This window comes from Gracilinanus agilis, chromosome 2, assembly GCF_016433145.1.
Source record: "Gracilinanus agilis isolate LMUSP501 chromosome 2, AgileGrace, whole genome shotgun sequence".
NCBI classification, from domain to species: domain Eukaryota; kingdom Metazoa; phylum Chordata; class Mammalia; order Didelphimorphia; family Didelphidae; genus Gracilinanus; species Gracilinanus agilis.
Genome location: NC_058131.1, coordinates 89,221,809 through 89,247,103, shown reverse-complemented (window position 1 = coordinate 89,247,103; position 25,295 = coordinate 89,221,809). Strand labels below are relative to the sequence as shown.

The following is a 25,295-nucleotide window of genomic DNA, read 5'->3' as shown; positions in this document are numbered from 1 at the left end:
TTTTCTCAGAGGAAATGGCACCACTTTCCTCTCCCTTTCCCACCTTTTAAATTCCCTAATTTTTTATTCAATTAGAAATCAGATTTCCTAATGTTGTATTGTTTCCTTTTAATTAACTGGCGTTACTAGATTGCTTTTAATGTATAAAAGTCTGTCTTCCCCTGTATTAGGGATCTAGCCCTAAGCTGAGGAAGGGGTCTGGGTCCTGATTTGTTAGGCAATTGGCATGCATTGCTTAACAAACTGAAATGCTCAGAAGCTTGAAACTTTGTTTCTTTGGTCATTTCGTCTTTCACCTGTCACAAAGGGTTATCAACTATTGATCAATAAGAAGGTAGTATGTTGTGTCAAAAGACTGCTTGACTTGGAGCTGCAAGAGGCTTAAATTCAAATCTCACCATGGGCACTTACTGGCCACGAGGCCTTGGACAAACCTCTTCATTTTGGGGGGTTTTAGTTTCTTCATCTATAAGGATGAATAGTAACGTGTGTAATACCTATCTCACTCATAGGGTCACTAAGATGAAGGGAAAGGGCCCTGCAAATCTTAAAAGTGCTACCTAAGTATAAGTTACTATTAATAAAATTCTAAGAAAACAACCTCTTCCAGAGTATTAAATGTTATACTTAAACAATATCTACCCCTCAAAGCAAGCAATTTTTCTCCATAAGAGTTGATCCAAATATGATTCTAAAGTTGTGAAAATAGATATAACTGAAGAACAGAATGCAAAAACTTACTCTAAGACAAATGGCAAAAGTGCAAGTGGTATTATTTGGATGCTCCTTTGGCTGCAAAGAAATTCTACTTTCCACTAAAAAGCTAAATATTAGGGGAACTGGAATTGTCTGATTGGTCCAAAGCTCTGCTAATGTGACTCAATCAATTTCTCTCTCTCTCTCTCTCTCTCTCTCTCTCTCTCTCTCTCTCTCTCTCTCCATATATATATATATATAAAACAAGACCCAAAAGATTACCAGGGCTCTATGTCTCAAATAATCTCCTATTTCAAAAATCATTTATTTAGAGAAAGGTGAAATTTAATCAAATATGTATTTAATAAATACCTCCATAGAAGGCAATGTGTTAAGCACTGAGAAAACAGAAATAAAAGAAAAACTATAGGTTTTTCCCTTTATGGGTCTTTTAATTTCTCAGAGTATGTGAAATATATGCAAATAGAAAAAAATCTTAACAGGAAAAATTAATGTTCATTTTGAGGGGGAAGAAACTAGGAAAACTTCAAAGAGGTGGCAGAAATAGAAGCTTGAAGGATTTCAAAATATGGGGGAAATGCTCCTTAGGTAATGAGAATCATGAATTCATGGAGCCAAGAGAATGCATTATTTAACTAATATTTTGTTTATATGAAAAAGGATAATCTTCTCTTTCTTAGTCATATCACGTAAGAAAATGAAGCTTAATACCTTGATTTATCTCTTCTACTTTAAAAATGTATCACTCAAGTCATTTTTTTGACTAGATAATATTCCATTTACAGGTTCTAAGGAGCTAAATGATAGTGTATTGGGCCTGGAGTCAGGAAGCCCCAAGTTCAAATCCAGCCTCAGCTGTGTTTCCATGGCAAGTCACTTAACTTTCTGAAAAATGGGGATAATAATTCTTACTTCCCAGGATTGTTGAGAGGATCAAATGAAATAATAATTGTTAAGTGCTTAGTAGAGTGCTTGGCCCATAAATAATGTTTACTAATATATTAATAAATGTTTACTGACTTATTTTCAGTGAAAAGGTACTTGTGATATTCTGGAGTTTTATATAATGTATATAATATTCTCTTAAGACAGGAACACCTAGGGAACGTCAGTATTTATACAGAATACTGAATGTGGCAGAACCAACTAGGGTTCATATTTTTAGAGCCATTTTTAGAGATATCAGAAAGTACACAAGAATGAAATCAAATGATGACCAAGACGCTAATCAAACCTTCACCTTGGGCAGTAGACAAAGTTTATCAGAAAAGTTACACTAGAGAAATCTCACATTGAAGACAAATCATAGACAATATAAACCTTGAACCTGGATATTTGTGGGGAGGAAATCAACACTTGGTGAAATGTATATGTGGGAAACATTTATCCAAAGGCATATTTAGAATGCCCAAGGGAAATTGTGACCTTAAGCATGGTCTATGGTGATCACTTTAATCAATTATAAATTTCCCTTTAAATATCCACAAAATAAAAAATGGTACTGGTGGATACAACTCTCAAGTATGTATCTCCTTGTTTTTTGTATTGCTGGACATTAGTCATTAGAGATCTGCTGAAAAAAAGATATTTTTGTGGCTAATCAATTTTATATGATCTTAACATATACATGGGGAGTAGCTCAAAGGAATGCCTTTAAGGCTACATTTTACACAATAAAATACTTTTTTTTTGGATGAATAGTAAAGACAGCTGGAGCCTATATTCTCTGTAACTTTCAGTCAATTGTATGACTGAAGAGATGGTTGGCTGTAGTGTGATAATGAAATTAAATCTGCCCTGCCCATCCTTAATCTAATCACCAAAGGTGAGAACATCCTCACTTAATTCACAAGTTGGGAGGTCTGTGACCCACATGTGCTAGAGTGAGTGAGGAATCAGAATTTACTCACTGCCTCCTGGGCAGTCCTAAGAAAAGCGTCTATTGTGATTGGACACCTAAACTAGGAGGAAGGCACAGAAAGTGACGCAAAAGAAGCCACTTTAAAAGAGAGTTCAATGAGTTCAGTGGGAGAACTCTTCTTGTTCGTTTCTTTGACCTGAAGGACTTCTTCTTGTTTGTGATTTGGACTTGGAGGAGCCCTTGACCGTGGGACCCTGCAACCTTGTTGAGACTGTTCTTAAATCTTTCCTTTAGAATTTCAGGTGGTGAATGTAAAGACTAAATCTTCCTGAACTTCTCTTAAGGAACTTCCCTTTCAAAAGAGACTTTGTGACTGAAGCCTTTGTTTCTTTCAGCTCTTGGGCTCTCTTGGGTTCTCTGGCACCCGAACAAATTACCTAGTATGTTAGGTTACTTATCCTATCTTATCCTCTTTCTGATATTCTCTTCCTCTCCTCATTTGTAAATAAACTTCCATAGAGGTCATTTTGACTTGAGGTTATTCTTTAATTCGGGATTGGCAATTCTTTAATTCCCTGGTGACCAAACCTTTTAATATCCATCTAACCAAAGCCCGTTTTTACCCCTTACAGTAGAAAACAATTTGGAAAAGCTTGCTTGTTCCCTTCCTTGTATTCTTGCAGAGGTCAAAATATGAAAAAAAAATCTGGTTGAGTTCTTGTTTACATTTCAGATCAAATTGAGTTCTCTGGACATAAATGCCAAGGTCTCATGGGAAGAGACCTATTCTAGTATCCCGTTAATTTTCCTGTATTCTGCTATCTATATTAAATCTAGCTTACATTACAGATATTACCAAATCTCCTGGAGAAAGTACTAAATCAAATCCATTTTATTTAAATAATAGCTCACATAATGCTTTAAATTTATATAATATTCATATAATATTTTCCTTACAACTACTCTGTGAGTTGGTTAGCACAAGTATTATATTATTCATTTTGTAGAAAAGGGCTGTGAAATTCAGAGAAGTTGGAGTGATTTGTTTCAAGGTCACATATAAGTAAGTAACTAGCTGAACTGCAGCACAGATTCACGTCTGACTGGAGCTCTGTCTACTACACTGAGTTGCTTTGAGACCTACGAGATTAAGAAAATAGTTTTCGAATTTGGTACCTAAACTATTGTACCTTAGAAAATAACAGGATAATAATTTTGGCATCTGATTATAAGTGCTTGTTGACTGAAGGATGCATGAGGCAAATCTTTTTTTGCCAAGCACCATTCGTTTTTAGGAGCAAAGGGCTTTCCTATTTGCTAACATCCCTGGTTCTAAAAAAAGAAAGGAAGGGAGGGAGAGCATAAAAGTGAGATTTATTTTTAATATATGGTGAAGTATTACTATAATCTGGGTTTTGAATTACAGAGACTCCTCCAAGGAATGTTTTCATTCAGATTAATGAATAAAACTTGATTAATAGATAAAGGAGATAGTGAAGCTCTTCCTGTTCACTATCCTCTATCAGCTATGGGGATGGGAAGGGGCTGAGAGTCTTGATGGACCACCTACTTATTAAGTATTCACCAATTAGAGATGTCTTGAAATGTCCAAGGGAGGGGTTGAATGAGTTCCCTAACTGCATTTATAGATCTATGTGAAGGGCCTTCTTTGTCTTTGATTATGGAGAGGATCAGGGCCCACTAATTTATTGGCTAAAACTAGCCTAATCAATAATTAAATATTCTTACCCAGAAACCAATCTCTTAAAATTTTTAACTGTCACAGAAGGCAACTCAAGAATCAAAATAGTAAACAAGAGCTATCTTTACCTGTGCTGTGGTTGTTTAGTTGTGTTCAACTCTTCATACCTCATTTGGAGTTTTTTTGGTAAAGATACTGTAGTGGTTTGCCAATTCCTTCTCCAGCTCATTTTATGTATGAGGAAATGGAGGTAAACCTGGTTAAGTGACTTGTCTAGGGTTCCACAGCTAGTAAGTGCCTGAAGCCAGATTTGAGCTCAGGAGGAGTCTTTCTAACTTCAGGTCTAGCACTCTATCTACTGTACCACTTAGCTGTCCCATATTTACTTATATCAGGCTTTTTTAGAATTTGAGAAGTGCTAATATTTTTATATTTAGAATAAAAATCTCCTCTCTTACCTCTATTTCTCTTTCAGGATTTAGATCATGATCCCACGAAATTATTTTTCTGTCTTTCCCTCCTCCAGTTAGTAGCATCCCATTCTTCATCTGACAGAGTGTGAAAACACTGCCATCATGAGCTTTGATTTGCCTGTTTATCTGATACACACCTAAGATAGGGAGGAACAAAACAACACTGGCCATACCATTTTTCATCAAAGGCTTTAGTGAATTACAGAGCAAAATCAGGAATGCAAATACATAGAACAAATCAGGACACTGACATGACTCAATAATTCAGAAAACCAAAATTGTATATTAAAGATTCTAATCTGAGGATTAAGATTAATAATTGCTAAATACTGAAAAATATTTAAGAGTTTATCACCCAGGGGCAGCTAGGTAGCTCAGAGGAATGAGAACCAGCCCTAGAGATGGGAAGTTCTGGGTTCAAATTTGGATTCAGACACTTCCTAGCTGTGTGACCCTGCCACGTCTCTCAACCTCCAAATGCGTAGCCCTTACCATTCTTCTGCCTTGGAACTAATACCCAGTTTTGATTCTGCAGTGGAAGGTAAGGGTTTTAAAAAAATAATTAAAAAAACTATACCACCCCTGCCCTTCTGTTTCATAGTGTTTTAACAACTGTTTGCCACTTAAATAATCTCACTGTCTCTAAGTGCTCTGTCTTTGATAGGTGAGCTTTTATCTTATCTTGGGCAAAATAAGTCCTCCATGGTTCTTCTTCAAACTGTAACTTCTCTTCCACTGTTTTCTAGCTCCTCTTTATGTGTTGTCTTTCATTAGAATGCAGCTTCTTGAGGGCAAAGATTATTTTGCTTTCTTTTTATTTGCATATTCAGCCTTTAGCATAGCTGGAGTTTAATACTCAATCACTGATTTATTCTTTCACTTAAATTTCTGAGACAAATTACCTTCTGTGTCAGTTCACATAGTAAGCAAATATGAGATTTGGTACAACGTAATGCAGGTTCAATCCTAATAAAGAGTTCTATGCTACATTTATTTGTGTCCTGATAGACGACTTCTTACAAAGAGTGACTTTCTGGTCCATTCTTTTTTTTTTTTTTCCTTTTCTTTTTCTAAACCCTTTACCTTCTGTCTTAGAATCAATACTAAGTACTAGTTCCAAAGCAGAAATGTAGTAAGGGCTCAGCAACTGGAGTTAAGTGACTTGCCAATGGCTAGGAAATGTCTGAGGCCAGATCTAAACCTAAGATCTCCCATCTCTAGGCAATCTATCCACTGAGTCATCTAGTTACCCTCGGTCTATTCTTTACAATGTATAACCCCGAACAATAAGTTTTAATGGTCCCATGCCTACTTACTCTTTAAAATACAAATATTAAATGCTGTGTTTACATTGCAAAAGGTGATGAATGAATTAAAAAAATTTATGAAGCACTATGCTAGGGTCTTGGGGACACAGAAAAAAACACAACAACACAGTCTCTGTTTTTGAAGAGCCCCTAGTCTAATGGAGGAGAAAAAACACATGGAAGGTTTCAGCTGCAAATAAGATGGAAAGATCTCATGGTCCTTAAGGTTCAACATAAAAGCCAATGGTAGTATTTCTTCTTTCATGTTATTTTTATTGGTAAAATCTTATCAGTTTCTAATGTTGAAATTTTCAATGTGAAGAAGAGAGTTGAGATTTCCACAAAACTCTGTTCTGTTGCTAAAAAGTTGTTATCCTGCAGGATTGTCCTCAAAATCCCAAATCATCCCCAAATTAAACTACTTAATTTTTCAAACCTGATTTGAAAGCTTACAGGAAGAAAGATGTGGGAATGAAGCAATGTATATCGGTTCCTTTCCCCTTCCTAAATTAAGAAAAGTCCTTTACACGTAAGTTCCGTTACTTCGATAATTTCCATTTCTCAAAGCCTTAGGGATAACAAAATTTGTGTGCTACCCAAAACAAACAAAAACCCCAACAAGTTAAAAAAACCCCAACAAAAAAATCTGAGGGGGCAGCTGGGTAGCTCAGTGGATTGAGAGCCAGGCCTAGAGATGGGAGGTCGTAGGTTCAAATCTGGCCTCAGACACTTCCCAGCTGTGTGACCCTGGGCAAGTCACTTGACCCCCGTTGCCCACCCTTACCACTCTTCTACCTAGGAGCCAAAACACAGAAGTTAAGGTCCCAATACATAAATTAAAAAAAACAAAAACAAAAAATAATCTGAACAAAAATTCCATGTGTTTGTAATCTTTGGTAATTGTACCACAGAGATACAGACCAAAGTATTCTCTAGTCTGTTGCATTTTCCTTATATGTCCCAAGCAACATAATTTAGTAGAGTACTAAGCACATAGCAGATGCTCAATTAAAGTTTAACTATCCTTTGGTATACTGTTTTAAACTTTTCAAAGTCTTTGATATATAATGACTATAAAGTTACAACACAATTGAATGCTCCCCCATCCCCCATTCAACAAACAGGAAATACAGCAGGATCATAAAACAGTCAGGACTTTCCAAAGCACATAGAAATCTATTTTTTGTCCTGTTTTCTAGTCATATTTCCTACAATTTCCTCAGTTGATCCTTATAACAAGAGATACTGTTCTCATTTTATAAAAGGGGAGAGAAACTAGAGTACAGAGAAGTTAAATGCCTTGCTGAAGTTCATGTCTTGATTTGGGAGAGCTAGGGGCAGTACAAATTTTCTGATCCCAAGACTAATAGTCTTACCATTTTAAGGCTCATATGTAACATGGATTAAGCCAAGTATACTGCTAAAGAGCAGATTTTTAATAAAGTGTTAAATCACTCAAGTAAGACTGATTGACTTTCTACTTCTCTATAAACTGTTAAGTTTAAAGGTTGGGGGCTGTGAGGTGGGTCAGTGGATTGAGAGCCAGCTCTAGAGATGGGAAGTCTTGGGTTCAAATCTAGCCTTAGATATTTTCTAACTGAATTGTGTGATCTTGGGAAAGTCACTTCACCATCATTGCCTAGCCCTTACCACTCTTCTGCCTTGGAACCCATACATAGTATTGACTCTAAAACAGAAAGGAAGGGTTTTATTAAAAAAAAAAAAAAGTTAAAGATTTTAAGAAGCCTTTTGGGGACATAAAATGTGAGCCTCTTTTCTAAGTGGATAGACAGGAGCAGAATCCTTAGTTCTTGAAATGTGTATGCAGGTTTTTTTGTTTTTGTTTTTGTTTTTAATCACTGCAGGCAAAAAAGCTTTCTTGTCCATTGGTTAGTAGGGCTTTGATGGGGCAGAACACTTTACTGGACAATTTCTTCCCTAGAATTAGGGAAGGAAATCAAAACAGGGAGGTAGAATTGAAAGAGAGTAGAAGCCACACTAGACAGGGAGTTCTAAGATCAGGCTTTTAGTCCCAACTCTCACATCAACTAGCTGAGCAAATTGAAGCTATAAGTCATTTCTTTTTGGGCCTTGGTTTTTTCATTTGTAAAAGAAGAGCAGTACTAACTACAGGACTAAGGTTATTTCTAGTTCTCTGAGTTAATGACTACAGAGTACATTTTCTACTGAAAAAGTAGGAGAGAAGATCCTGTCAACCATAAAAAAGGTGTTTTTTTTTTTTGAGCTACTTAGCAGTATTCTAAAAAAATTCAAATATAACCGTAACAGTTTTTGTCTAATTTACAAATGAGAAAAAAAGTAGTCAGAAAAAAGACATTTTTATTAAGGAGTTAATAACATATTGCTATAAAAGTTGAGATCATTTGTTAATTAAATAGCCACAAGATGTAAAGGCATAGTTTATAGTTTTCCATCAAAATCTTTCCCTCTTCTCTCTTAAATATAGGCTAATAATGCAACTGTTCTACATATTTCTAACCACAGTAAAAGACTTTAGACACTTATGGCCTAATATGGTAAATTTCATATTCTGATGGTAGACTTAAAGTTGGCTAAACATGAATAAAGACTTTATACAATCTTACATTCCAGTGGATTTTCCAACAAATTTTCTAAGTGATTTAACATTAATAAATTTAAAAGAATCTTTATACTTAAGATTTTAAATTCAAATATATAGTAAGTTTACTTTCAGATAGTATATACATATAAAGCTGATGTGTAAATCAGGTTTTTCTTAGCTATAGCTAAAGATTTTTTTTACATGGTTATATTATTGGCATACTTGCTTATTTAAACTAAATAATGTCAAAAGTTGATTGCCAAGAAAAAGAATTCTCTTTGAATTTAAAGGCTACTATGCTTCTTGGCTTAATCACACCAATTTGTGGAAGCTTAACTGCAATTGCAATTATTTAAATGAATATTTAACTCAAACAAAAGTTTCCATAAAAATGAAGCTGTCAAGTAAAATATATATGAAGGACTTCTTTTTAAAGCCTATATGGCTAACAGGATGACTTTTACATTTCTGCCATATGTTTGGCACTCACGCTTAGATACCAGATTTATATTAGTGTTTCCTTAGTCTAACACTTCCCAAATTAATTCATCATTGGAATACTTCTGAGTTTGAAATATATTAATGAATTCCATTACTGCAGGAGCAGAGATACAGAATATCATAGGACTGGGGAAACTCTGAAGCAAAAATAAGTTAAGTCTTTTCATACTGAAAAACTGTAGCACATGAGGACATAGAATTTTGCATATAATATTATTTCAACATATTCTCATGAAATTTCTTTTCTTTCTTTATTTTTTTTTAACCCATACCTTCTGTGTACTGGTTCCAAGGCAGAAGAGTGGTAAGAGCTAGGCAATGGGGGTTAAGTGACTTGCCCAGGTTCACACAGCTAGGAAGTGTCTGAGACCTCTTTAGGCCTGGCTCTCAATCCACTGAGCTACTTACTGCCCCCATGAAATTCCTTTTCACACTGCATATGATTAAATAAGGCTCCAACTGAATAAATTGGTACAAAGATGAAGCAGATTTTTTGAAAAGTTGTGAGGATCTTGGCTTTTAGAAATGAGATTGCTAGAATGGATAGTGTTGGACCAGGAATCAGCAAAACCTGGATTTAAATAGTCTCAAATACTTGGTAGCCGTTTGATTCCAGGCAAATCACTTAACCTCTGTCTGCTTCAGTTTCTTCATCTGTTAAAAAGGTGATAACTTTAGCACTTATTTCCTAGGATTCTTATGAGGACAAAAATGAAATGTTTGTAATGCAAATGTTTGCAAACCTTAAATTGTTATGTGTATATATATAAAACAACTATTAAATGATACTATTACTAATTCTTTGGCTTACTTGTGATCCCCTTTCCCTTCAACCCTTTGCATTCTATTAAAACTGTTTTTTCAAAAGCTACGAAAGTGACCTACCTTCTATTCTCTAAATCCAATGGCCTTTTTCGAACCTCATGGCTTTTTGATCTCTCATTATCAGATATTTTTGAATTTCTTGTCTAGAATACTCTCCTTTTGCTTCTATGACAACACACTCGTACTTCTTTAACCAGCCATTCCCTATCTCCTTGTCTTCTTTTTGACCCTTTAGAGTAGATGTTTTGTTAAGGTTCTTTCTGGCTTTTTCTTTTTAAAGGTATTTCCTGCCTTAGTGAGGTCACCCACCTCCATGAATATTCTTTATGTAATTGATTCTCAAATTTGTATTTTTCAGTCCTGACCAATCTTTCAAGTTGTAGAACTTCTTTCTCCAATAGCACACAGGTCATCTCTACCAAGACATTCTGTCTGTACCTATACTGAAAATACCTACGATGGAAGATGAAGTTTTTATTTCTATTTCCACTTAGTTTCCCATATTTGAAATCTCTTGGTTATTTGTGATTCTTCTCTCTCAACTTCTCACACCCAGTTACCAAGTCTTATGGACTCTGCCTTCATAGCTTTCCTTTCAGTCTTCTTCCCAAATTTCTCCTAACACTATATTAGTAAAGGCTGTCACGAACACCTAGATGGCCTCTAAACAAGCTTTCCTAATTCAGTTCTCTCCCTTTTCTAATCCAGTTTGCATATTATTGTCACTGACCTTCTTTATACACTGATCCACTCAAGTGAATCCTCTAAAAGCCCTATAACAATTCTCCTATTGTCTATTGAAGTTATGGCCAAGAAAAAGCTGTCCTTGAATTTAAAGGCTACACTGCCTCTGAGTTCATTTACATTAATTTGTGTAAACAACTGATACCCTCTTTATATTTAACTGAACATTTAACTCAAATGTTTCCATAATATGGAAGCTAAAATTTTTTAGCATGGAATTCAAAAATGTCCTCCAAATGTGGCACCATTTTATTTCTTCATCTTTATTTCATACAGCTCTCCTCTAAGCACTGAATTCTCCTGCTAAACAGGATCCTTGCTGCCTGCTGTTCATGTTCTCTTCTTTCCTGCTTGATCTTACAATATCAAAATATTGGCTAAAGGTCTGTATCATGACTGCAATATTATATGTAAGGATATATAGTTGAATCATTATATTTCTTATTTGGTAGGAATAAGATTAAGTCAATTTATAGCCATCTTTTCAGAATTAGGTGGCCTCTGGGCTTTAACTACATACTTTCAAGGAAAAAAAAGCAAAAAAAATCAAAGAATTAAAAAACAATAATAACAACAAACCAATTTCAATAAGTTTGCTTATAACCAGGTTAAGCAAACATCAGTGTGCAGTGTGGGACATTTCATATCCCCAAAGTTGATGAGCTTAAGTTTCCTGCTTACATACATGCAGATTTTCCTCTCAGGATGGCAAAAAAACTCAGTAAGTTTAAGAGTAGGGAATACTTATAAAAATGTTACTCTATCTCTAGTTCTTAGGAATGACCTATCAACAAAATTATAAAAAATACCCAGTTTTAAAATTCTATGTTATTACTGGTAAAACTCATATTAAAATTCTCAAGGACTAATAGTTTAATATTCTCAGATGTACCAATTTTCTTGTGATTCTTCTTCTTCTGACCCTTAACAAATTTTATTTATAATCTCAGGGCTTAGCAATAGTAACTAACAAAGTGCTTAATAAATGCTTGTTGACTTTTAAATGCTGCTTAAGTTGTAATGCAATGACATTAGGTTTATTCATGTCTACTCTTGCTTCTATAAATGATTAAGTAATATCTATACAACCTAACTGTTTATGTTAGGTATGTCTGTTTTTCTGTATGTCTGATTTTCTATAAAAGAACCATTTTGAGAACAAAAGACAATTAGATTTATGGTACAAGTAACCAATATTACTATTCAAGGCAAAAGCAATTTCTAAGTAAAAGCATATAATGAAAAGAATAAAGAGGTTGAAGAAAAATGTAGAAGTGGGACGACAGTTTAACAAACATTTTTAGATAAGAGACGAGGCTCTTTTCATAAAGGGAGGGAGACCCATAGTTACTAATAAATGAGAGGTAATTTTTTAAACAAATAGTGGTGGTTAGTGATTCCCTATTAAGCAATATGACAGCAACTATTTGCTGACCTGACGTCAATAGGAGAGATTTGCTGTCTACCTGGAGCATGCATTCAGGACTCAGGACATGACAAGAAACCTCTCAAGGTGTGTTAAAGTTGAGGGCTACTACCCAATTCTGGTTAATGATGCAGGAACAAATAATATGAACCAGAAGGATTTTTGAAAGCACTGTTTTAAAATTTTCTGGCCTAGAAAATGAAGATTTCAGATGAACAACTGTTATTTTCATGGCTGCTACTAATGAAAGGGAAGGGCTACATAAGATAAAGGTATCTTTAGAAAGTAAACAATTAATTAAAATAACAGTAGTCTTTGGCTTTCTGGACAATAGCTTAAAGTATAGATTGACATCATCTTAGTGAGGAATGGGTGTGCATCTAATAAGAACTAATAAAAATGTATTTATCTACAATCTTGAAAATATAATCAAAAGGGCTTCAAACTTTAAAAAAAAGTGTGAGGGAGAAAATTACTTATATAAATCTACTTAACAATACACCGGTGAGTAGCTACAATATAGGAAGAATGGTAATTCATAAGACAAAAACAATTCAAGAAAGAAGCTAGTAATAAGGTACATGGCCTCAGATATTTATACAGAAATGTATAATATACATGTAACACAAAGGAAAGGTAAATAGAAAGCCAGCTGAATAATAATTTATAATAACAAAACAGCTAGCAAGTATATAGTCCAGCACTGAGCACAGTGACTGACATATATAGGTCTTTTATTACCAGTTTGCAAAGAGGTGAATGTATATTCTCTTTATTTGATCCTTACTACCCTGCATGGTAGGTGCTACTACTATTACTATTTCGGAGATGAGAAAATGGAGGCTAGGAGAGGGTAAGTGACTTGCTCAGAGGCCTAAGCCAGAATTTGAACTTAAGTCTTTTTGACTCCAAATTAAGTACTCTATCTGTTATGCCATAGTCCTCCTAATGAGTACTGAACACTAGGAGGCAAGAAATCTGAATTCTGTCATTCATTAGGTTATATATCCCTTCCAGAGTTCAAAAGTTGTTTGCCTTCACAGTATTGTTGTTTTTGAATAAGTTGCTCTCCACACACTGCATTAATTAATGTTATCTTAGTTTTCTCTGAAACAATTCTCTTTATCATTTCTTACAGTGCATTTGTTCAGCTATTCCAACTGTTGTGCACCTTCTCAGATGTCAATTATTTCATACTTCAAAAAGAGCTATCAATAGTTTTGTATGTCCATAACATTTGCTTTACCCAGGACAGATCATTTCCTTAATTTACTCTCCCTCTAATCACTTCTTTTCTTTCCTTCCTGCTTTCCTGTTGAGCAAAATTTATTTCTATACCTAGATGTGTATAAATTCTTCCCTATTTTGACCACTTCACATGTGAGGTTTAAATGTCTCCTTTCCGGAACCTTGAATAGATTTATCTATGGACTATGTGAAATACTTTTCCCTAATATCATTCTCTCTTCCTTTTCCCTACCCTTTGATGGTGTATTCCTCTTCCTTTACCTTTCTACTCTTCCAAAATCATAAAAAAAAAAAAAAAAAAACAGTAACATTCCTAGGCCTTCTTTCAAATAAGATACCCTCTATGAGCCCTGATAATGATAGACTTCAAAAGTGACTGATTTTTCATCTCGTAATATCAGAATATAAGCAATTCATCCTTGTTTGGTCCCTTATAACAGTTCATTCATGCCTATCTTTTTATGCTTCTCTTAACCCCTGTGTGTGCATTTCAAAGTTTCTGTGCAGTTCTAGTCTTTTCATCAAGATGCTGAGAAGGCCTCTATTTCTATAAAGGTTTATTTTTTCACCCGTGGCACTATACTCAATTTTGTTGGATAAGTTATTCTAGCCTGTGGCTACTTAGTCTTTGAATTCCTTCCCCCCTTCCCCCCAACTACTTACATTTTCCTTTGACTTAGAAACTCTTGATTTTGGTTATGATATTCCTAGGAGTTTTCATATTGGGGTTTCTTTTAGAAGTCAACTAGTGAATTCTTCATATTTCTACCTTGTCATCTGATTCAAAGATATCTAGGTAGTTTTCTTTAATTATAAGATATGCTGTTTAGGCTCTTTTTCCCCCCAGTCACAACTTTGGTCCAAAGATTCTTAAATTCTTTCTCCACTATGTTTTTTACAGGTCAGTTGTTTTTGTTACAAGATATTTTAAATTTCATGTTTTCAGTCTTTTCTTGTTTCTTCTTGTCTTGTGGAGTCATTAGTTTCTATCTCTTCCATTATGATTTCCAGGGAGTTTGTTTGGGTAATTTTGTAATTCTTGTGCCAAGATTTTAATTCCTATTCCAATTCTTTCTTCCACAGCTCTTATTTTTGTTCCATGTTTTCATTTCATTTAACTCTTAAAATCCAGGGCTAACCTTCAATTGGGGAATGGCTGAACAAATTGTGGTATCTACTGGTGATGGAATACTATTGTGCTCAAAGGAATAATATACTGGAGGAATTCCACGTGAACTGGAACCACTTCCAGGAATTGATGCAGAGTGAAAGGAATAGAACCAGGAGAACATTATACACAGAGAATGATACACTGTGGTAAAATCGAATGTAATGGACTTCTCTACTAGCAGCAATACAATGACCCAAGACAATTCTGAGGGACTTATGAGAAACTGTATAGGTTTAGGCCTCGGTGTGCTAGATTTTAGATCTAGTCTTGCTTAGTTGCACAGCTTTTGCCTATCCTGAATTTTATAAAAACTATTCTGTTTTAGTGAAAAATCTGAATTATAAAATACAGAGAAAGCTATATTATTCCTTTCAACAATCATAATTATTCATAAGGTAGTATTATCCTTATCTGACAAAGGAAGAAACTGAAATTCAAAGAAGTTAGTGACTTGACCACAGTCATATGATTATTAAATTCTTATAGTGCAGAAATGAAACTATATCTCTCCCAACCCTAATGCCCATGCACTTTTAATAAATACACAATGTCTTTCAAGTATAGGTAGTTCTCAACTTTCAGATTTTGGCACTTGGACAAATTTTTTATATAAATTGCTTCTATGTGAAAACACATTTTAAATAACAAGTGATATTTTCCAGAGCTGGTCACGTATCCAGACAATCCAACAAAATTATTCACTATCTGGCTATAATCCTACTTTTAGAGGCTTATTTCACATTATTTTTCTTAACGCACCAGTCAAAATAGGCAACCATTTCACTAGATTCTACACATACCTACTGTCCCATGAATGCATGTTATCCCTCATGTACTCCCATTTCTCAATTCCCTCTTTCAGAATTTCTTCAAGGATCAACTCATATAACAACTTTTTAAACTCAATTTTCTTTCTCTCTAACTAAGCATTCTCCCCCCCTTAACAATACTGTCTGGATCTCTTCTTTGTCCCCATCACTCTACCTTATCTTTCACCTCGCTGTGTATGTATTCTATTTTCTCTACTAGAATGTAAACTTCTTGATTTCATTTAAAAAAAAAATTCAATCTTGACATCTAGCATAGTCCTTACACATAATAGGCACTTCATAACTTTTCAATGACTTAAATAATTTAGGATAACATTTCTGTGACAAATGTTTCCAGAATCCCAATATGGAATGTCAGAAACAAATCTTCTCTACCCTCAGACTGCACTGGGATTGGAAATTTGTCTAGTTCCAAACCAGCTCATTCCAATCTCTCTCCTCTGGGGTGCTATAGTATCCATACTATGTATCACTTATGAAACATTCATTATATTGCCTTGTATTATTTAACTTATTAAGTATTTTCTCAGCTATATTTTAAACTCCTTGGAGATTGTCTTAAAAAAATAACAAACTACTTTATTTACTTTATCTATTGCTCATTTATCTATATGCTTGTTTATTCATTTATTGATCTACCTATCTATTTAAACATTTATTCACCTCTGTGAGAAGAACAAAATAGGCATTCTTCCCCTTAGATGCAAATTTGTACCTTCTTGTGAAGGGATTAAATTTGATTTAAAAAATTCTAAGAAATAACTTTTATACTGCAATACACCAAGAATTCACATTATATATTAAAAAAATAACTATATGCTACAGTTAGTGCATGAAACTTTAAGGTTTACAAAATGTTTTATACATATTATCTCAATTTATAGTTTAAGATAATGAGAGTTGAGGGATTATCAAGTGATTTGTCCACAACCATTCACTAGTGTCAGTATTGGTACTATTATTCCAACTGAAATTTCTCTAGGCTAAGTTGGACTCGTGATTAAAAAAAAAATAAGCCTCACTTTCTATTTTAGAATTGAGACTAAGTATAGATTTCAAGGCAAAAGAGCCATAAAGACTAGGCAATTGGGATTAAGTAATTTACTCAGGGTCACATAGCTAGGAAGTATCTGAGGCCTTATTTGAACCCAGGACCTCTCATCCCTAAGTCTGACTCTCTAAACAATGAACCACCTAGCTGCTTTAAAAAACAAAACCAATCAATCATTACATTTAAATCAGAGCTTGGTTCAAAGCAGGCAAATATTTGTGGCATACATTATATTTATAAAAATAAGAATGCCAACAATCATTAAAGGAATCCTCAAAGGAAAAAAAAATCCTGTATCTTGGGGCTACTTCTTATACTGTCCAGTTGTCTACTCATATAATCTAAATAAGATCATAAGAAATGAAGTGGCAGTGAGACAATATAAAAGAAATAGGCAGTAATTATGATATAAGAGCACACTGTACCTTTAGGTCCTTTCCCAGGTGTAGGTTCTATAGTAGTTTTGTTCCATATAAGAATGATTCCACCTGAGTCTCCTGTAAGAACATCTCCATTCCCCAAGAAAGCTAAGCACTGAACAAATTTGGGTTTTTCATATTTCTGTAATGAAACAATGAGAGATTTTAAAGATTTTCATATATTGTGTGATATATCTATATACTTTTAATTCAACATAATATAATTTTATTTTCTAAATTAATTAATATTCTGTTCCTTACTCCAAAAATTCCTTGTTTCCTTGTCAGTGAATTCCCACTCCAGGTCCAAAAAAAGATATGAGATTTGCCACATGTTATTATTGTATTTGCATCTGTTGGATGGAATTCTACAGCCAAAACAACTTCATTTGTAGTCTGTGGAAACAAAATAATAAAGTTATGAAAGATTTACACCCTTTGGTTACTAAGTTAATATATATGTTTACTATTTAGGATCTAAAATTTTGAAAGTCCAAGAAAAAGACATTTTCCCCAAGTATCCCCTCTAACCCAAAGTGTAAATTATTATTTTTTGGTGGGGAATAAGAAATAAAATGTTAAAGATAAAAGCATTTAAATACTGCCACTTGGTTTTTAATTCTTCTAAAGAGATTTCTAAAGACTGCAAAGGAATATATAAATATCATAATTTTAGACTCTCCCACCATTCATAAAAAGCAGAAAAGTAAAACTCAAATGCAAGAATAACATATAATATTGCCTTTTAAGGGAACATCTACTTTCACAAGATTAAGGAGAGATTCAGTATTTCTCTGGTGTGAGGTTCTTACCGACTTCTGATCTAATGTAAGTATGTTATGTATTCCTATCACTTTATTAGGCTTCAAAGGGCTAGGAGTGGCATCTATAATGGTAGTATGATCTATTTATTTCTGTAAAAATCAGGAAAAAAATGCATGCAGCCTTACTTGTTAAAAAAAAAAAAATACAACCCTAAACCAAACCAAACAACACAGAGTACAGAAGAATGAGAAAAAGTTTAACAGTTATAGAGTTGTAAGTTAGAATCTATGATGCAGTCAAAATTGGAACAAAGGATCCCTCTAGCTATTAGCAACTTGAACCATACTTGAACCTTTTTTGAGTTTATTAATAATAATGAATTTTATTAGGAACTGAATGAAGTGTTTAGTTTATTTTTCATGGGTTCAGAGAAAGAAAAATGAGGACAAAAATACAAATGAAATGTTAGGCCTCAACAGAGATAGAATTGATACTACGTTAATTTTGCTGGCACTTTTATTTTGTGCCATATACATTACTACTTCAGAGACAGAAATTATTTTGACATTTACATAATATTTATAATTAACAACATTGTAAAGTTCAATTAAACACTACACATTGAACAAATGTTAGATTAAAGAAAATTATGCTCTAATCTTAATTTATTCACATACTCAGAGAGAGCTATAATCTTATAAATTCAGAAGTTCTCTACAATGATAAGACTGCAATCCATTCACACCTGTTCATCTCATGTGACTCTGACCATGTCTTCTCATAAGTAGGATCCAAAAGGGTCCACCCAACTGGTTAAAACCTTCTTGTCTTCATTCTGATATCATGAGGGCATTGATAAAGCAATTGCTTTACAATAAGTCAATTTTAGATGTTTTGCATTTTGAATTACTGGAAATCTAGCCTAGTGCTTTTTGCCAGTTTGAAGTATGTAAAATCCTAAACAGAGGAAGCCATCCTCATTTTAATAAAATTAAGGAAGACTACAGAAATTAAGAATTAAGGGCCCTTCCTGGCCCTGCATGAGAATGGAGAGTAGTGAAGAATCTGTCAGTAGGAAAGGTTCAACTTTGGAGGAAAGAAGATTATTGGTTACGTCAGAAAATTTATTCAGAAGTCATCAAATGGGGCTCACACTAAATCCAGTTAAGGGTACAAAAATAACCCACATTTTGTTCAATATTTCTTCCCTCTACCATTCCCTCCAAAAAGACTAGACCCACTGACTCCTGCTGAATTTTGATCTTGATAGTTGGTTATTTGTCAAGTCAATTATCTTTGCTATAGGACTTACTTGTTTTCTTCAAATGGCAAAATGCCTCAAAGTCCATTTATTACTCCTGATCTTCATATTTCTTGTTATTTGATTATGTAGGGATATTCTGCACATACTTCTTTCTATTGGATTAACTTGACTATATCTGCTTGTCTTTTTTCATTGTGGAATATTCTAAAGTGTATAACACTGAATAGCCCTGCAGAGCTGACCTTTCTGGCCTGATTTTCAAGGTTATGCCATCATTTGTCCTTAATGTGAAGATACAGTTAAAAGTAATTTAGCCTGCATCTTCTGGTCCTTGCTGTTATCCTGCTGAATTTGGTTAGCAAGATAAACCGTCTAATACTGTGCTAATACTTAGTGGGTAGAACATTCTTCATTTTGACCTGAATTAGAGCAAAATGTCTTCAGTTATATAGCCAAACAACATAACCCAAGGGAAAAGCAAGTTATTAAATTTGATGACTCAGCATGTAAAGCAAGCGCTATACATTACAAATACTATTCCAGCATATCGTCCCTCCTCCCTACCCCACTCTTGGATGTGTTAGTGAAAATAAAGCATGGCCCAGCTGTGATATTAGGGTCTGTAAAGGGAAATACTCTCATATAAGCTTTTAAGTTAGGATTTACATTAGTAAGCTTTTAACTTAAAAAGTTAAAAAATACAGACCGACAAAATGCATTAAAAAACCCGGGCTCTGATTAAATCTTTAGCTAAGTCATTCGTTTGTTTTGATTCAGACGTGTGAGAATGTAGTTTCTTCCTTTTCCTAAAATTCCAATAAAAGGTAGAAAATCACATTACCAGCATGAAGAGATGATGGCTTTGAGTACAGAGAATCAGAGCTTATGCATTTCAGTAATGCTTTCCTTATGATTTACTACTTAGTACACGTCATTTAACCAGAATGACAGCTAAAATAGATAATCCAGAGCTAGCTTTGTTTTCAAAGATTGCTTTTCCCAGTCTTTAAGGAACTTTGGTAGGTAATATTATCAACATTTCTATGTCTTCTATGCGTTTTGGAATGGCCAGCCCCTGGGAGACTGCATCTCCTAAGAGTCCTTATCACAACTTCCTCAGACACCTTCCACTTCCTTTGTGGAAGTGTCTGAGGAAAGGATATAAGAAGAGAGAGAGCGTGGCTTAGGGTGCCTTTTTCCCCCCACCAGAGAAGCGCTTATTTTCCTGGACCAGATGGGGTCTTTTTCCCCTACCTAACTTTTCCTAACCTAAATAAACCCAGTGATTCTATCCCTAACATGTAGCCTGATTTTATTGAGCTCTGAAGGGATTGGGTAAATTTCCTACCAGGGCTGGGGCTACCCCTGCTTGGCCAACTTCCCTTCCTATACCTTACCTCCTTTTCCCTTCCTCCCATCTATCCTCATCCTCTTTTCACCCACTCAACACTTCCAAGAGATAACCCATTCATAAAAAAAGAAGTGAAAAACACAAAAAAGAAATGAAAAACACAAAATTAATTTTCAAAATTGCAAGCTTACATGGAGCAGGCCATTTATGAAACAGAAATAAAATTTCAAAAGCACCTAAATGTTTTATGCAGTTTTTAGTCACACTGTTAATTCTGAATCCTTTTGAAAAGGGATTTGAAAGCCAGAAGGAGTAAAAGGCTATTTCTGCCTCACATAGACTGAATAACGTACATTCAGGACCATATTGATCTAAATCAGTGGTTCCCAAACTTTTTTGGCCTACTGCCCCCTTTCCAGAAAAAAATATTACTTAGCCCCCTGAAAATTAAAAATTTTTTAAATTTTAATAGCAATTAATAGGAAAGATAAATGCACCTGTGGCCATCACCGCTTCCCTGGATTGCTGTAGCACCCACCAGGGGGCGGTAGTGCCCACTTTGGGAATCACTGATCTAAATGAAGGCTACGTTTTCCCTCCCTCCCCACCAGACTGACTTACTTTGAATGGGAAAAAATTCATGGGATTATACGAGTGATGTCTTATGCCTGTAATCCCTACTACTGGGAATGCTGAAGCATAGTGGATCACATCTCAAGTTCTAAGTTACGGTGAGAATCCACACTATTTGGCATTGATATGGTATATATCAGCCCTTGGGAGAGGGATCCCATAGGTTGTCTAAGAAGGGGAGAACAGGGTAAGGCTGGAAATAGGACCAGGTCAAATACTATGCCCATCAGAATAGTCCCTGTACTTCTTTTTTTTAAATATATATATATTTTTAATTTTAAACCCTTAACTTCTGTGTATTGGCTCCTAGGTGGAAGAGTGATAAGGTTAGGCAATGGGGGTCAAGTGTCTTGCCCAGGGTCACACAGCTGGGAAGTGTCTGAGACCAGATTTGAACCTAGGCCTGGCTCTCAATCCACTGAGCTACTTAGCTGCCCTCAGTTCCTGTACTTCTAATCTGGGCAAGACAGCCTGGTGGCCTTCTGCACCTAGTGGCCCACTAGAATGATGTCCAACAGTATAGACACTGAATTAGCTTTAGTATTCTTGCAGTTCAGAAACCTGAACTCAAGAGATTTGCCAATTGATTCAGTTTTGGCTAGTAATAAGGATTACTAGTATATGCCACCATCTTCTTGTAAATTTCTGGTTTGATTTTATTCCTTCTACCTTTTGCTTTTAAAAATGACTTGATTTCTATACCCAACTTCTGGTATCTGTGTACTGCTTTGTGTTCTTGACCTTCATGTGAACTAGAATGTCTTTCTCCTCCTGGATTTCATTCCATACTGAAAATATTGCTTGCCTAAAATAAAAATTCCTATCAGACTGATGAAGAAACTTACCTGGAGAGGTAAGTTCTATTTCTAGCTCTGCTTCTAATTAGTCATATGAGCAAGTAACTTAAATTTGTGTCACTATTTTCTTAACCATAAAATGTGTTTGGACAAGATTCATTAATTAATTTAAGAAACTTGTTATTAAAGTGCCCATTTCTGTTTAGAGGGAATTATACTAGGTGTTGAATTAGTTATCTAGTTTATAGTCTACTGGGGTTTAAGAGACTAACACAGAAAATTATAATCATCAACACATGAGAATTATATACCAAAGTAGTATGTGAGAGCCAAGAGGAAGATGCTTACAAACTATGGGAATTCTTTGTAGAAAAGATATCTTTGGAAATATGTTTTAAATGATGTGTTAGGAATTAAAAAAGAAATTGGGAAGGATATATCAAATAGAGTAAAACAAGATGAGGCAAGGCATGATTTTAGTAAAATACTGAATGAATTTGGAATGTGGAGAGCTGGCAAGAATGCGGTATGTAGAGGTGAATAATGTGAGAGGGAACCAGGCGATAGAGGGCCTTAAATGAGAGAGGAATCTGAACTTTATTTGGTAAATAAGAGGAAACAGCCACTGTAGACTTCTGAGCAAGTATGAATAAACGATTGATAAGATTATGTTTAACTTTTACCATTTTGAGACCTGTGATAACCCTTAAAAAAGAAACAGGGATCAAGAATATTATCATTTATATTTTCAAGATTTAAGTTTTAATGTGTTAACACTTTAGTAGTATATTTTTGTTATATTACTGATAAGTTTAAATCCTACTTAAATAGTTAAAAAGTTAAATCCTAGTAGCTAATTTCACGTAACTGAAGTATGAATATCAAGGAAACATTATGATAAATTAGTATTGTGTAATTTAGCCCAAAGAGACATGCTCTTGACATTTATAGGGTAGGTAATATGGTCAAAATGTAACGATTCCATCTAAGCAAGAAAGGATTTTATAATGATAGGTTTAGTTTTTCAAAAGATTCAATATACCTTTATTTCTGCTCCTTTTGATTTTTTCTGCCAGTCCCACACGGTCAGCATGTGGTCATTGGAATCATCGACTACACATAAATGAACACCTGAATCCTATTTTAATGAAAAACCAATAAAAATCTCTTATTATAAGATATAAAACTCATTCTAATAAATATTCTACTAAGATAAAATTGTTACTTATATCATACAACTCCCAGGAGCTTAAGACAGGTATAGGTTATAAATAATTACAAATAAGAAGAATATCACAAGAAGGGAAATCTTTTTCACTTGGGTTGTGGGAATGTACTCAGCTTGTCTAGCATGGTAAGAATGTAGAAAATATATGATAGTTTGAAACCACACTAGAAAGGTAGGATGATTTAGGAAACAGTACTGATTGGAGATGATCTGGTGTTCTAGGTAATCCATTGACATACATTTACTATGTACCAAATATGTGACAAGTACAGTGCTAAGAATAAAAATAACATTAAAAGAATAAAAAAGGTAGAGCAGATCATCTCTTGGAATGGGGAAATGGTAGAATACTTTATGGATTATATAAAGTCAGATCGGCTCTCCTTTTAAACAGTATATGAGTGGAGACTACCTGGAGATAAACACACTGAATTAGGGAATCTGGAACTAATAGAGCATACACTGGGAATTTTGGAATGAGGAAAACTGAAGTACTGAGCCTTCCAAACTATTTCTGAAATTTTAATTCATGTTTTAGCAAGATAGCAGCAACAAGCTCGGGTCCAAAGGAAAGATGAGAGCAGACAAAATTTGTCTTTGTTCCTTCTTACTTCTTTCTGAACCTTTGAGAAAAACTCATGTTTTTGCCTTCTCTCCCTGTCTGACAGATACATATGGTCCTCATTCTATTTGAGACCAATCCTTTTTGTTTCAAAATTCTCTTCCCTCCTTTCTGTACTAATAAAAACTCAAATACCCTGAATGCAGTTGATCTGATTAAAATTTGAAAGGCTTCATGGGAAATGGAATATGCAGAGGGCCTAGGTAGTCAGCAAGATCATTGTTCAAGTCTTACTTCTAAACAACACTAGTTGTGAGACTCCAGGCAAACCAGAAATCTGGTTAAAGAAAAAAAAAGTGTATGGGGGAAACATTTGAAAGAAGAATTTATTAAAATAACTGAATTTTTAATTGATGGAACCTATGGGCCTAACTTAGGGAACCTACTGTTTAGAGCTCAAAGCATTTTCCTAAAGAAATAATACTAAACATGGCAGCTCAGTTTCCAGGTCAGCCTACAAAAGCATAAATGATAAAAGGAGAGGTATCAGTCAGATGCTGATGAGGAGAAACCTTTGGTTTGGGTTGGAGAACTCTGCAGTTTAACAGGGTTGTGTCTTAAAGGGCTTGGTTGCTTTTCTTCTTCCCAGTGGTGGGAGGCTGTCTTATCATGAGCTGTAGGCCAATGATTTTGTATTTTGAGGAAACTTAACTATGGCAGAAGAGACATCAAAAGTGATTGAAGGGTTGCAAGTTTTGTTGTGTTCATTAGAAAACTTTTTTCTCTGGGCATTAATGCCCTTCAAAATCTGACTAAAGTTGATCTTTCCAGAAAGATTTCAAATTAATTTCCTTCATATATGGTCTAAGTAGTCTAACCTATTTGTTATTCTTACGATTTTGAGTTTGATTTCTTTACTTCTAGCCTATGCAAAATAGGCTGTGTCCTTCCCCTGGGATACACCCACTTGCTACTTCCACCTCTTAGAAGACCTGGTTTCCTTCAAGTTGTAGTTTAATTTTCACCTTATTTCTGAGTACTTTCCTGATCTTCTTAGTTGTAAATACTTTCTCCTTAGTAAAAGGAGATCTACAACAAGTACCCAAGTAAGAAGACTATGAATTGAATGGAAATCACTATATAAAGGTGAGGGGTAATATGCTCTTGCCTTGAATCTGACCCCAAAGGGTTTAGTTAAGAGCATCATTAAGAATTTCATTTATAAAAGACTCTAAAAATAGTTTTATAGGGCTCAGACATACACACACATGCACATGTGCACATGTAAACTTTTACTAACTTAAGGAGTATATAACATTTTATTTTTCAGCTTTTAGACAAACTGTGACTCTGATGTCATATTAATCCTTTACAAATTTTTTAAAAAGCCCAAATCATAAAATAGTCTTACTCACTGCTTTTGAAAAATCCAGACAACTCACTCCACGTTCAAAAGTTCCAAGCCCAATAACTTGCAGTGTAGCCAGACTGACTGAATCCCAAACTCTGACATGGGGTTGTAGGGGCTACAAAAGGAAAGTGACAAGCATAAAGAAAATGGCTAAAATAGCCAATGAAATGGAACCCTGGAACATTTACTTAGATTAATATTAAGACCACAACAATTTAGTCCTGTAAAAACAATTTAACTGAGATTACTTACTGAAGTAAAAGAATATGATTATATAAATTATTCATCCAATTAATTAACAAGTTTTTATTAAGCACTTGCTGCAGGACTATCAGCAACTGATTAGACACCAAGAGTATAAAGATAAAAGTCAAACAAGTCTCTTCCTTCAAGGAGCTTAATGCAAATGGGAAACCAACATGTAT

General features: G+C 34.6%; 1 protein-coding gene across 1 annotated transcript in view; it reads right to left on the bottom strand.

The window, feature by feature from the left end:
* EML4 (EMAP like 4) overlaps nucleotides 1–25,295 on the bottom strand; it is a 117,376-nt gene that overhangs the window by 36,851 nt on the left and 55,230 nt on the right. The window contains exons 11-15 of the mRNA XM_044663278.1: nucleotides 24,875–24,985; nucleotides 22,712–22,807; nucleotides 17,121–17,255; nucleotides 16,866–17,001; nucleotides 4,739–4,890 (exon numbers count right to left, since the gene is read on the bottom strand). Coding sequence (XP_044519213.1) covers nucleotides 4,739–4,890; nucleotides 16,866–17,001; nucleotides 17,121–17,255; nucleotides 22,712–22,807; nucleotides 24,875–24,985 — 630 coding nt within the window. The remainder of the gene's footprint in view (nucleotides 1–4,738; nucleotides 4,891–16,865; nucleotides 17,002–17,120; nucleotides 17,256–22,711; nucleotides 22,808–24,874; nucleotides 24,986–25,295) is intronic.